The sequence below is a fragment of the Thecamonas trahens genome (assembly GCF_000142905.1).
Source record: "Thecamonas trahens ATCC 50062 unplaced genomic scaffold supercont1.47, whole genome shotgun sequence".
Classification (NCBI taxonomy): Eukaryota; order Apusomonadida; family Apusomonadidae; genus Thecamonas; species Thecamonas trahens.
This window is the reverse complement of record NW_013657633.1, coordinates 150,025-160,410: the sequence shown is the minus strand read 5'-3', so window position 1 is coordinate 160,410 and position 10,386 is coordinate 150,025. Positions and strand designations below refer to the sequence as shown.

Genomic DNA, 10,386 nt, shown 5'->3' with positions numbered 1-10,386 from the left:
GTGGGCAGGGGGGAGAGGGCGGGGGTGGGGTCCCTCACTTCCGCGATGGTGGACATGGACATACTTGACTTTAGGTGACAATGAGTTTGATCAAGGTCTTGATCGGTGTCTCCTCGCCCCCAATCGCCTCCCTTCCCCCCATCATCACCAGCTCCTCCCCTGCCCCCTGCTCCGCCACATCTCCGCCACATACTCCTCCAAATCAAAACCCTTTCCTTCCTCCTCCCCCACCTCGATCACATCCATCTCCATCCCCCTCTCTCCCTCGCTCACCTCCCTCCCGACCCCTCGATCCCTTGATCCCTTGATCCCTCGATCCCTCGATCCCTCGACCCCCTCCCCTCCCCTCGACTTCCCCTGATCCCCTCCACTCCCCCGATCCCGGTGTGTCGCCTGCCAAGTCGATCCAAAGCCAATCCATCCAACTTTCCCTCTCCGGCCTGCATCCATCGGCATCCCACACCCACCTCGACGGATCATGTCTGCTGACGAACAGAGTAGAGGATGTGGCGGTGATGAGTGCGAAGAGGTTGCGGTGGTTGTGGTGGGCGGTGGACCCACAGCGCTCTCTGTGGTGGCAAGAATCATCGAGCCGTACCCGGACCACCTCACCGAGCGGGACCACAACACGCTGCTGACGGCGGTGAGGAAGACGGGCAAGCAGAGGCCCGGACAGAAGCGAAAGGACGACGTGCCGCCGGTGGAGAGCCTTTTGCCGCATGTGGCCGTCATCGATGCCTCCGATGACAAGTGGATGACGAGGTGGAACAGGTACTTTGAGGCCTTCCGCATTCCCATGCTTCGCTCGCCTGTCTTTCATCATCCTGATCCTCGCGATGGCCTCGCCCTGCGGACGTACGCCAAGAGTTGCGGCCGCGATGCCGAGCTCACACCCATCGACTCGTTTTTTGACAACAAGCGGGCGTACAAGGTCAAGTCACGCCGGGGTCAGACCCAGCAGTGGAACAACGAGGTCCATCGCCAGAACTTCCTCCTCCCATCGTCGCGCCTCTTCTCCTCCTTCTGCTCCTCGGTCGTCGACTCGTACGGCATCGGCGATTTGGTCCGCCACGCCACCGTTGTCGACGTCCGCCCCATTGTGGACGATGCCACCGGTGCCGTCGTCAAGTACGCCGTCGACATGGCGCCGGCTGGCGGCGACTGCGACGAGGTCAAGACCATCATCACCACCGCGCTCGTCCTCGCTATCGGCCTCACCAATCACCTGTCCATTCCCGAGTTTGTGGCGAGCCTACAGCCGGGCGCGTACCCGGCCGGCCGGATCCAGCACGCTTACGAGGTCCACTTTGACGCTCTCCCGGACGATGGATCCGGGAGCCAGGCTCCGTTGCGGGCAGGCGGGCGGCGGCTGGTCTTTGAGCGAGCGAGCAACGTGTTGATTGTCGGCGGCGGGCTGACTGGCGCTCACATCGCTAACCTCGCACTGGCGTCGGGCGTCAAGCACGTCACGCTTGTCACTCGCTCGTTCATTCTCACTCGCCAGTTTGACGTGCCCATCGACTGGGTTGGCACCTTTAAGGCCGCCAACATGGCTGCGCTGCTCACGCTCAGCCCCGACGAGCGGCTCGACGAGATTCACAGCGTCCGTGCGGGCGGCTCCATCCCGCCACGCTATGTCGCCGCACTCAAGGCTGCCACCGCCGAGGAGCGCCTGACGCTGGTAGAGAACGCCACTGTGGCGTCGCTGGCTTACGACGCCGACGCCGACGCCTTTGCCGGCACTCTGGAGCCGAGCAAGGCCGACCGTGAGCCGAGCTACGGCGAGTCTGGCCCGGTCTTTGATGACATCCACTCGGTCATCCTCGCCACCGGCGCCGACGAGGACATCGGTGCCGAGCCGTTCCTCGCCTCGCTCCTGGCCTCACCGGCCCTCGACCTGCCGATCGAGCGCGGCTTCCCTGTCCTCTCGCCGGAGCTCCAGTGGGGCAGAGATACAAACGTGTTTGTGTGTGGCGGCTACGCTGCGCTCGAGCTCGGTCCGTGGTCGCACAACCTCTCGGGCTCCCGCTCGTCGTCCAAGCGCGTTGCGCCCGCCCTCCGCCGTCTTTTGCACACCACCATTGCTCCGCCCGTTGCAGACGCGGACGGCGGCGCTTACAGCGATGAAGACTCTGACTCGTCGTCGTCATCGTCGTCCGACGCCTTTGTGGCCTCGAACCCGTACGCCCTGCTCGATCTCGAGTAAAACGACCTCTCGATCATCCCTCCCGAGACGGCGGTGGCGGCGGGGCTCGCTTACCTTTCCACGCCTCGATCTCCAGCGACTTGTTCCACCCGTCTTCGAGCGACATAGTAAAGCGATCGATGTTGACCAGGTGGTAGAGGACGTGAGGAACGGGCTCGAAGAGATATGTCTCGGCCTGGTTGGCCTCGAACCGGCGGATGGTAGTTCCAATGTCACGGAGCTTGAGAAAGTTGATGAGGCCGTCGGCGGTGGTGTCCTTGTTGGACATGTCGATGGTGACGAACCACTTTTTGTACGCCGCCATGAGGGCAACCATCGGCAGCTCCGCGTCGGCTTCCATCTCCTTCTTGTAGTGTACAAAGCCGTTTTGCAAAAAGTCGGCCTTGAGCTGCTCGACACGCGCCTTGACGCTCGGCTTGACCTTGGCCCACACAGTGCGGAGCCGGTTGTCAGCCACGGTGTTGTCGTGGAGGCCTGAAATGATCCAGCAGCTCGTGTTGAAGTTGCGGAGGAGGAGGCAGGCGTCGGCAACGGCGGCAAAGTGCTCGATGAGCTTGGCCCGCTCCGAGTTGCTGCTCCCGTTGAGGATCGATGCCCAGACCCAGTCGGCCCACGCAAACGAGCGGTCCATCCACGCCGCCAGATTGGGAGATGGCCCATACAGCTCGCGGACTGCCATGTCTGGGCCGAGCCAGAGGCACTCGGTCGGCTTGACTGACCGGTAGTACGCGTGGTCGACGAGCGTGATCTGCTGCGCGAGAACCTCAGGCGAGATCTTGAGCACGTTGAAGCTTGCCGGATCGCGAACCTCGCGCGGCAAGCCGCTCACCGCGCTTCGCACGTCGTCGAGTGGCGCGTCCTTGAGTCCAGAAGAGGCCTCTGCGGCGACGACGGCGCGCGAGACCCGGAACAGTGCGTCGAGCATGTGCGGCTCGGTCGTATCGGCCGCTGCATCATCTACAAAAGCCATCAGCGTGTGGTACAGGCCCGGCGTGTACCAAAAGTCCTCCACGTCCTGCTCGACCCACGTCTCCATCACCGCCACAATGCGCTCGCGGGTGACTCGGACGCCACGGAGAAAGAGCTTGCGCGCCATGGGATCGAGCGAGTCGGGAATGTCGGGAAAGTAGAACTCGATGAGCGTCTCGAGCAGCTCGGTTGGCGTCATAAAGTACTCATACGTGAGTACAAAGGTCTCCACAAAGTCCTTGTCAGCAAACTCTGGATCCAGCTCCAGATCAAGCAACACGTCGAGGAGCCTGCCGCGGGTCGACGCGCCGATGAGTCGCTTGCCCTCGACCGAGTCAAAGACAACCGACGGATTCCCGCCACGTGCTGACTTGAGCGACGACTCATGACGAAAGACCGAACCCAGCCTCTGGACTCTTGCCACACTCCCATCGCCCTTGCCCGACGACAGTGTCCGCAGCCTCTGCTGGACCACCGATCCGCGTCTCCCCGAGTTCCGACCAGTGGCCAGCCCAGCCCCACCTGCCGGCGGAGGAGTCTTCCGCTGTTGCTTGCTCGCCTTTCTCCGCCTCTGCTCTGCCATCGATGTCCTCAGTCTCGCCGCCTTGGCTTCTCCCCTCTCCCCCCCATCGCCACCGCCAGCGCCTGCCCAACCACCCGCCACAGGCAACGACTTGGCCTCTGCTGCCTGCTCTGCCTGTGGCTCTTCTGGTCTTCTGCGCATGTGAGACGGAAGTGCAGCCATATGTGTATGTGTGTATGTGTAGGTGTGTGGGGGTAGGGGTAGGGTGGGGGTGGGGGTAGGGGTAGGGTGGGGGTGGGTGGGGTGAGGTGGCTGTGGCAGTGTGGCTGTGGCAGTGTGGGGGGGTCTCTGGCGGTGGCGGTGGTTCGTTGGTTGGGCGCATTGGTCAGGCGTGGATGATGGCGCATCGGTTAGGAATGGATGAGATGGGCATGGGGGAAGGTGTGGAGAGGGGAGGGGAGGGGGTATGGTTTGATCATCCCCATCCTCCCTTCCCCCATCCCGATCCCGATCCCGATCCCCCTCCATGCCCCTCCATCCCCATCCTCATCCCCCCATCCCCATCCCCCCTATCCCTATCCCTCCCCCTATCCCCTCCCCAATCCCCATCCCCCCCCCCCCCCCCCCCCCCCCCCCCCTGGCATTCCTTCCATTCCACTCCACCCGGTGGCACACCACTCTCTGCGACAGCAGGCCGATATGGGGCGACGCAAGGGGAACAAGGGAGCCAAGGGGAACAAGGGAGCCAAGGGGAACAAGGGAGGCAAGAGTGGCAAGGGAGGCAAGAGTGGCAAGGGAAAGGAGGAGGCTGGGGAGGACGTGGTGGCCAATCGCCGTCAGGTCAAGGCAGCCGAGCGTAAGGCTCGCAATGCCGCCCGGAAGGCCCGTGATCGGGCAAAGTGGGCGCGTGATGAGAATGTGTACTCGGCCAACTTTGTCAAGTTTCAGAAGCAAATGGAGAGCCTAGCGCTCATCATCAAGGATGTGGCCTCGGATGGAAACTGTCTCTTCCGCGCTGCTGCAGATCAGCTGTATGGCGAGGTGACGAGCCACGCAGAGATCCGTGCTGCCGTCATGGACCATGTCGCCGCAAACAAGGATCTGTACCAATGGTTTGTCGAGGATGACGAGCCCTTTGATGACTATGTCGCCTACATGCGTGAGTCGCGTTCTTGGGGTGGCCAGATCGAGATCCAAGCCCTCTCCATGGTTTACTCGGTCAACATCATCATCCACCGCCTCAACGAGCCGCGTTGGTCCATCATCAACTTTCCGGAAGACACTCGTACCCTGCACCTCTCCTACCATGACCAGCAGCACTACGCTTCGGTCCGTCCGCTTGCTGGCCCGCTCACCGGTCCCTTTGATCCCATTCCTGCCGCCGGCCTCGTCTCGGGCGCGCCCAAGGTCCCGGCTGCTAAGCCACGCGATCCTGGCGCGCCCACTGACGAAGAGCTTGTCGTCATGCAGGCGACTGACATGTCAGGTCCCGACGCGCTCTGTATTGTCCGGGACACCCTGCACGACTTTATGGGCAACGTCGACGCCGCCATCGAGTACCTCTGTGTCGTCAAGTACCAGAGCCCACCCACGATTGATGCGGCGGCGGCGGCGGCGGCGGCGGCCTCCGCCTCCGCCTCGACCCCCGCTGTGGCTGCCGCATTGTCAATGCCTGCGACTGACGCAGCGTGCGATGCGGCCGATGGTCCCGCCGAGCCGACAGTCAAGCCCAAGCGCATGACCAAGCGTGACAAGAAGCGGCTGAAGCGGGAGCAGAAGCGGCTGAAGCGGCGTGATGCGGCCGTTGCCGATCAGGCGGCCGCGGCTGCCGAGCGGGCGGCAGCCGCGCCTGATGCAAACGTTCTCGATTTTGGCGACATCGGTGTTTAAGTCCATCGCGCAAGCCGCGCGCTCCGCGACGCTCCACAGACGTCGCAGCGTCCATGGATTGTTGTAAAAGAGTAGTACAATGTGTTCATGGTTGCCACAACAGAAAACAGTCGGCGATGCAGGATGGACGCCGCACGCGGCACAAAAGGTCCGCGGCCGCGATCGCTTACCATGAAGCTTCCGGCAGGCGAGGCAGTCGCATCGCAGAGCGGCTTGTTGGGGAATGTGGTGATGACAAGCAGCCGGTGCAGAGGGACGCTCCCGCTTGCGCGACGGTGCGTAGCTGACGGTGTCGGCGCCGGCGGCGAGGGCGTCGATGAGGCGTAAGGAAAGCCACGCGAGCTATGGCGGGGTGTGGGATCGTGCCAGCGTAGAGCGCGTACGCGTTGATGAGCACGGCGCCCAGAATCCAGTACAAGATGGCGTGCCACCACCACTTGCGCGGCCACGCCGACCGGCAAGCTCGTCCGCCGCAAGAAGATCCACACCGTCCTCCGCTCTCCTGTCCCGGCCGCTGTGTTCAACTCTGCCATGCTCTCCTTCCAAGTCGTCGGGGTCGTCAACTACAAGCTCCGCACCGTCCGCGCCCGCCGCTTTCCGGATCGGGGCCGTTCGGCACCTCGCGCGCATCGCCCATGCTTCCAGGCGCCCGTCACTGGGACGGCAAATCGTCAGGCGGGCATCTACGTGTCGGCCGCCATCACGTGCGGGCGCGCCTCCCACCTCAAGCCGCAGGCCAAGCAAGCGTCGCGCAGCGTCGGCCGGTGACTGGGAAGTCAAGCATCATCGAGTTGTTCACTTTGAGACGCGCGACAACGCGTCCGAACGACCGTACCGCTAAGGGTTAACCCATCATGTGGTCCGGCAGCGCCGGGGCGAGCATCTCCAGTGGCGGCAGGATGCGGATGGTGGCGCCACGCGGCGGGTACGCCACCGGCCACTCGCTAGCCGCGCTGATGTTGACACTTGCTTGAGGCATCGGCAGCTGGCCTGCCCGCAGCGGCATAACTCGGACCACAACCTCGCGCCACTCACTCCCGACCTGCAGCACCTGGCTTGTCTTGCCGGCCACTAACCACGCCGAGCTGTCGACCGCCAGCGTCAGCCGCAGCTCGACACTCTCCAGCTTGCCGTCGATCCGCCGCAGCCGCGTCCGCGCTGTTGTAAAGACGTTGGCCACCAGGCCACGCTCGAGCACAAACTCGACTTCCAGCCGCGGAACAGCAAGAACAAGCGGGACGCGCTCGCGCCACACTCCGACGCCGCCGACGCCGACCACAACGTCCGCCACCGTCTCCACGCTCTTCTCACCCACTAGCTGCACGTCAAACAGCGCACCGACCGTCCGTCCGCGTCCGAGCAGCGCCGACCGCGACCCACACCGCGATGCGCGGTTCACGCTCACCGATCCCACGTTTGCCGTCAGATCAATGTCGGCCACGTCGATGTCGTGTGGGGCGATGTTCGTCAGCTTGAGCTGGGCATACCACCGCCCGTCCTCGCGGCCCGGCAGAAGCGAGAGGCTCGGCGCCAGCAGCGGCGCCACGTCAACCACCATCGAGCTTGCCGCCGCGTATGCGGCGCACTGCACCTCGACGCCGACAACCACAGTGCCGACGTCGATGCCCATCACAGGCACCCGAACCTCCCAGCTGTGTTCGGTCAACACACGGCTCAGCACCCACTCGACAACCACATCCTCGCACTGGCGGAGCTGGGCATGCTCGCTGCCGCTCAGCGCTGGCTCGCGGCCCGAGTCGATGACAAGAACCGGACCGGCGCCTGCAGGCCTATGTGGAGCAATCTCGATCCGGATGGTCACCTCTGCGAGCGTCCGCGGATCGACGAGCGTGACAGGTGTCGGTGCAATGGCCAATACAAGCTCCGATGCTGTGTCGCGATGCGCCGGCGCGCCGTGCTCAAGCACCACTGTCCACGGCGCCTCGCGCGCTGCCACATGAACAAGCGCCTGCTCGGGCACAAGCGGGACAAGAACCAGGGCGTCGGCAACGGTCGCTTCGATCCGGGCCACGGCCCACGGTCCGAGACTCGGGAAGCCATCGGCGCCGGCAAAGAAAAAGCGGTCGTTGCTCGTGGCACCAGGCTCGGGCGTGAGCGTCAGCTCGAAAACCTCCCCATTTTCGCAACCGCGCCCATTGTCGTCGCCTAGCACCGGGACCAGCTGCAGGACGAGACTCACGACTGGGAGTGGCGCTGCCAGCGCCGAGTCGAACGAGAGCTCGAGCTCAAACGGTGCACCGAGAGGTAGCTCGGAGAGATTTGCGCCGCGGGCAACCTGGAGCGCGGCACCGGCCAGACTGAGGCGGGCGCCGAGGACTGCGCTGGCGTCGAGCGACAGCGCGGCGTGGGGTGCGAGCGCCACCAGTTCGGACGCAAGCGAATTTGCGAGCGAGGCTGACGGGAGCGTCACATCGCGCGCCGAAAGCACTCGGATGAGGGTGGTGGCATGGGCGGTGACTAGCTCTGGAGGCGGGGCTGAGCCGGCAGCTGCCACGCCTGCCAGGGCCGCCCGCTGCGTCGCCGCTAGCTGCAGCATGGCCATGCCGTAGAGCGACGGCCAGCGCTCGTGGTGGTAGATGTCGCAAATGCCGGCGAGGAGGCCAGCGGCCGCGGCGTAGTCGCCGCGGACCAGCGCTACGTAGCCAAGCTCGGCGCGGAAGAGTGCAGCCGTCCGGCTCCGCCCAGCATCGTCATGGACCGCAACGAGATGAGCGAGGAGAATGTTGTACGCCACGTAAAAGGCGTCGCGCAGCTCGAGCGCCGAGAGCGACGCGACCTCGTAGAGGGCGGTCGGCTCGGTCTGCGTGAGGCCCGAAGTCTCAAACTGGCGCGGGAGCGTCCAGACCTGAGCTGAATCTGCGGGCGCCGAGCGAAGCGCAGCTTCAAACGAGGTGTACGGCAGGGCACCGATGGCGGCACCAAAGGCGCCGAGGTGGGCCGCAGCGTACGAAACCAGCCGCACTGCAATGAGCCGGTGCTCGAGCGGCTGCGGTGCGTCAGGCTCATCGGCGAGCCCGGCTGCTGCTTCCAGGATCGGTAAAAGACCCAGAGCGGCAAGTGCCTGCCAGGCCTCGACAAGGGCGAGCGGGCTGAGAAACGGCGCGTCCGGTGAAGCCGGCAGCGGGACGCCGCGGAGAATCCACGACGACGCCGGAAGCGAACGGACTTGCGGAACGACGCCGGAGAGAAACGCAAGCGCCACATCGGCCATTTGGTCGGTGTAGCCGAGGGAAGCAAGGAGCGCGACACGGCGTCCGGTGACATAGACATGAAACTCGAGGAGTGAGATCTTGGACTCGAACATGAGGCCGCGGTAGGGGAGCGCCGAAAGGGTAAACAGCTGGGCAGCAAGGTCAAAGTCGACAGTGCCAAAGGTGTCCAGAACGCCCGGAGTGTGCGGGACCTCACCGGAGCGATGCATGCCACTGAGATGCTCGTAAATCTCCAGCGCCTTGATGTGAAGCGAGGCCTGCTCGTAGAGGAGCGCGAGGCCCTCTTTGACCACAAAAAACCGACAGTAGTTCCAACCGGGCCCGATGGACGCGGTGATGTGGCTGATCTCGGCGCGAAAGGCGAGAATGCGGGCGTTGAAGCCGGCCATGAGGCCGGCGGCGAGCTCGGTGGTGAGCTCCTCGTACTTGCGGGCATTAGGCGGCGAAGCGAGCGGCGACGGGCGCGAACCTTGCGGAGCACCGCGAGCCCGGTCGAGCCACTCACGCTCATGGGCATCGAGCACGAGCTGGACCAGCCGAGGCCCGCCAGAGGTCTTCGGCACGAATGGTGCGAGGTCCGACTTGATCTTGGAGGTGAGTGACTTTTGAACCGCGACTCCTTGGCCTTGGACGGCGCGCCGGTGACGTGCAGGACGAGCCAGTGGGCCGGAACTGGGAGCGCTGCGACGCGGGTGAGCCACGACTTGAGCTCTTGCCGGTGGTCGCGCTTGTACGTATCAGCCGTCTCACAGGTCAGCACAAAGATGCGGAGGACCGGGAGGAGGTGCCAGTACTGCGAGAGCGAGTTGCGCCCACCGTCGAGGTCGGGCGTCTCGCGCGAGAGCGTCACCGACACGGAGCCGATGTACATGCCCGACTTGTTGTCGATGGAGGTGCAGATGACGTTGCGGAACGGCATGTGCGCCTCGAGTCGCGGCGCAATGACCGCCATTGCTCCGCCTGGGTCGGCGTACACCATGCCCAGCGCATGAGTGTCAGTCGACGTCAGGTACCCGCCCGACGCCATCGCCGTCGGCGTCAGAATCGGCGATGCCCCAGCCGGGTATCCCGCCCGCAGCTCGGGCGAGGACTTGATCGATGGCTTGTCGCCATTGCTAGCCTTGGACTTGGGCTTGGACTTGGACTTGGCCTTGGGCTTGGACTTGGACTTGGCTTTGGACTTGTGTTTTGCGGGCGAGTTGTTGGTGTCGGCAGGCGCCGTGTCGGGCTTGGGTTCGGCTTTGTGCTCGGCTTCTTGCTCGGGTTCGGGTTTGGGTTCGGCTTCGTGCCCGGCTTCGTGCTCGGGTTCGGGTTTGGGTTCGGCTTCGTGCTCGGGTTCAGGCTCGGGTTCGACAAGAGCACCTAGGTCTGCGTCTGCTCCATTGTCCATGTTGACTCTCACGCTCTCGTCCAGAGCGCCTGCTTCTGGAGGCGAGGGCGAGTCGGCAGCAGGCGCAGCAGCGGCAGGGGAGGGGGAGGGGGTAGTGGAAGTGGACTCCTCCATGCGCGTGTGTGTGTGTGTGTGTGTGTGTGTGAGTGTGGTGGTGGTCTCAGACAAGAATTGT

General features: G+C 64.3%; 5 protein-coding genes across 5 annotated transcripts in view; 2 read left to right on the top strand and 3 right to left on the bottom strand.

The window, feature by feature from the left end:
• Nucleotides 1–480, bottom strand: part of AMSG_09264 (activating signal cointegrator 1) — a gene marked incomplete at its 5' end in the record, with an annotated part of 2,841 nt that extends 2,361 nt beyond the window's left edge. The window contains one exon of the mRNA XM_013899201.1: nt 468–480. Coding sequence (XP_013754655.1) covers nt 468–480 — 13 coding nt within the window. The remainder of the gene's footprint in view (nt 1–467) is intronic.
• Nucleotides 479–2,206, top strand: AMSG_09263 (FAD binding domain-containing protein; the record flags this gene model as incomplete). The annotated part of the gene is made up of 2 exons (XM_013899200.1): nt 479–497; nt 528–2,206. 2 exons carry the CDS (start codon nt 479–481, stop codon nt 2,204–2,206), a joined length of 1,698 nt encoding a protein of 565 aa, XP_013754654.1.
• A 50-nt stretch (nt 2,207–2,256) lies between these two features.
• AMSG_09262 (uncharacterized protein) lies at nt 2,257–3,831 on the bottom strand (the record flags this gene model as incomplete). The annotated part of the gene is made up of 2 exons (XM_013899199.1): nt 2,398–3,831; nt 2,257–2,299 (listed from the first exon to the last, which is right to left on the bottom strand). Exons 1-2 carry the CDS (start codon nt 3,756–3,758, stop codon nt 2,257–2,259), a joined length of 1,404 nt encoding a protein of 467 aa, XP_013754653.1. The 5' UTR covers nt 3,759–3,831.
• On the top strand, nt 3,761–5,649 carry AMSG_09261 (OTU domain containin protein; the record flags this gene model as incomplete). The annotated part of the gene is made up of 2 exons (XM_013899198.1): nt 3,761–3,769; nt 4,539–5,649. 2 exons carry the CDS (start codon nt 3,761–3,763, stop codon nt 5,586–5,588), a joined length of 1,059 nt encoding a protein of 352 aa, XP_013754652.1. The 3' UTR covers nt 5,589–5,649.
• A 695-nt stretch (nt 5,650–6,344) lies between these two features.
• AMSG_09259 (uncharacterized protein) lies at nt 6,345–10,269 on the bottom strand. Its single transcript, XM_013899197.1, has 2 exons — nt 9,468–10,269; nt 6,345–9,423 (listed from the first exon to the last, which is right to left on the bottom strand). Exons 1-2 carry the CDS (start codon nt 10,209–10,211, stop codon nt 6,433–6,435), a joined length of 3,735 nt encoding a protein of 1,244 aa, XP_013754651.1. The 5' UTR covers nt 10,212–10,269; the 3' UTR covers nt 6,345–6,432.
• Nucleotides 10,270–10,386: the final 117 nt, after the last annotated feature.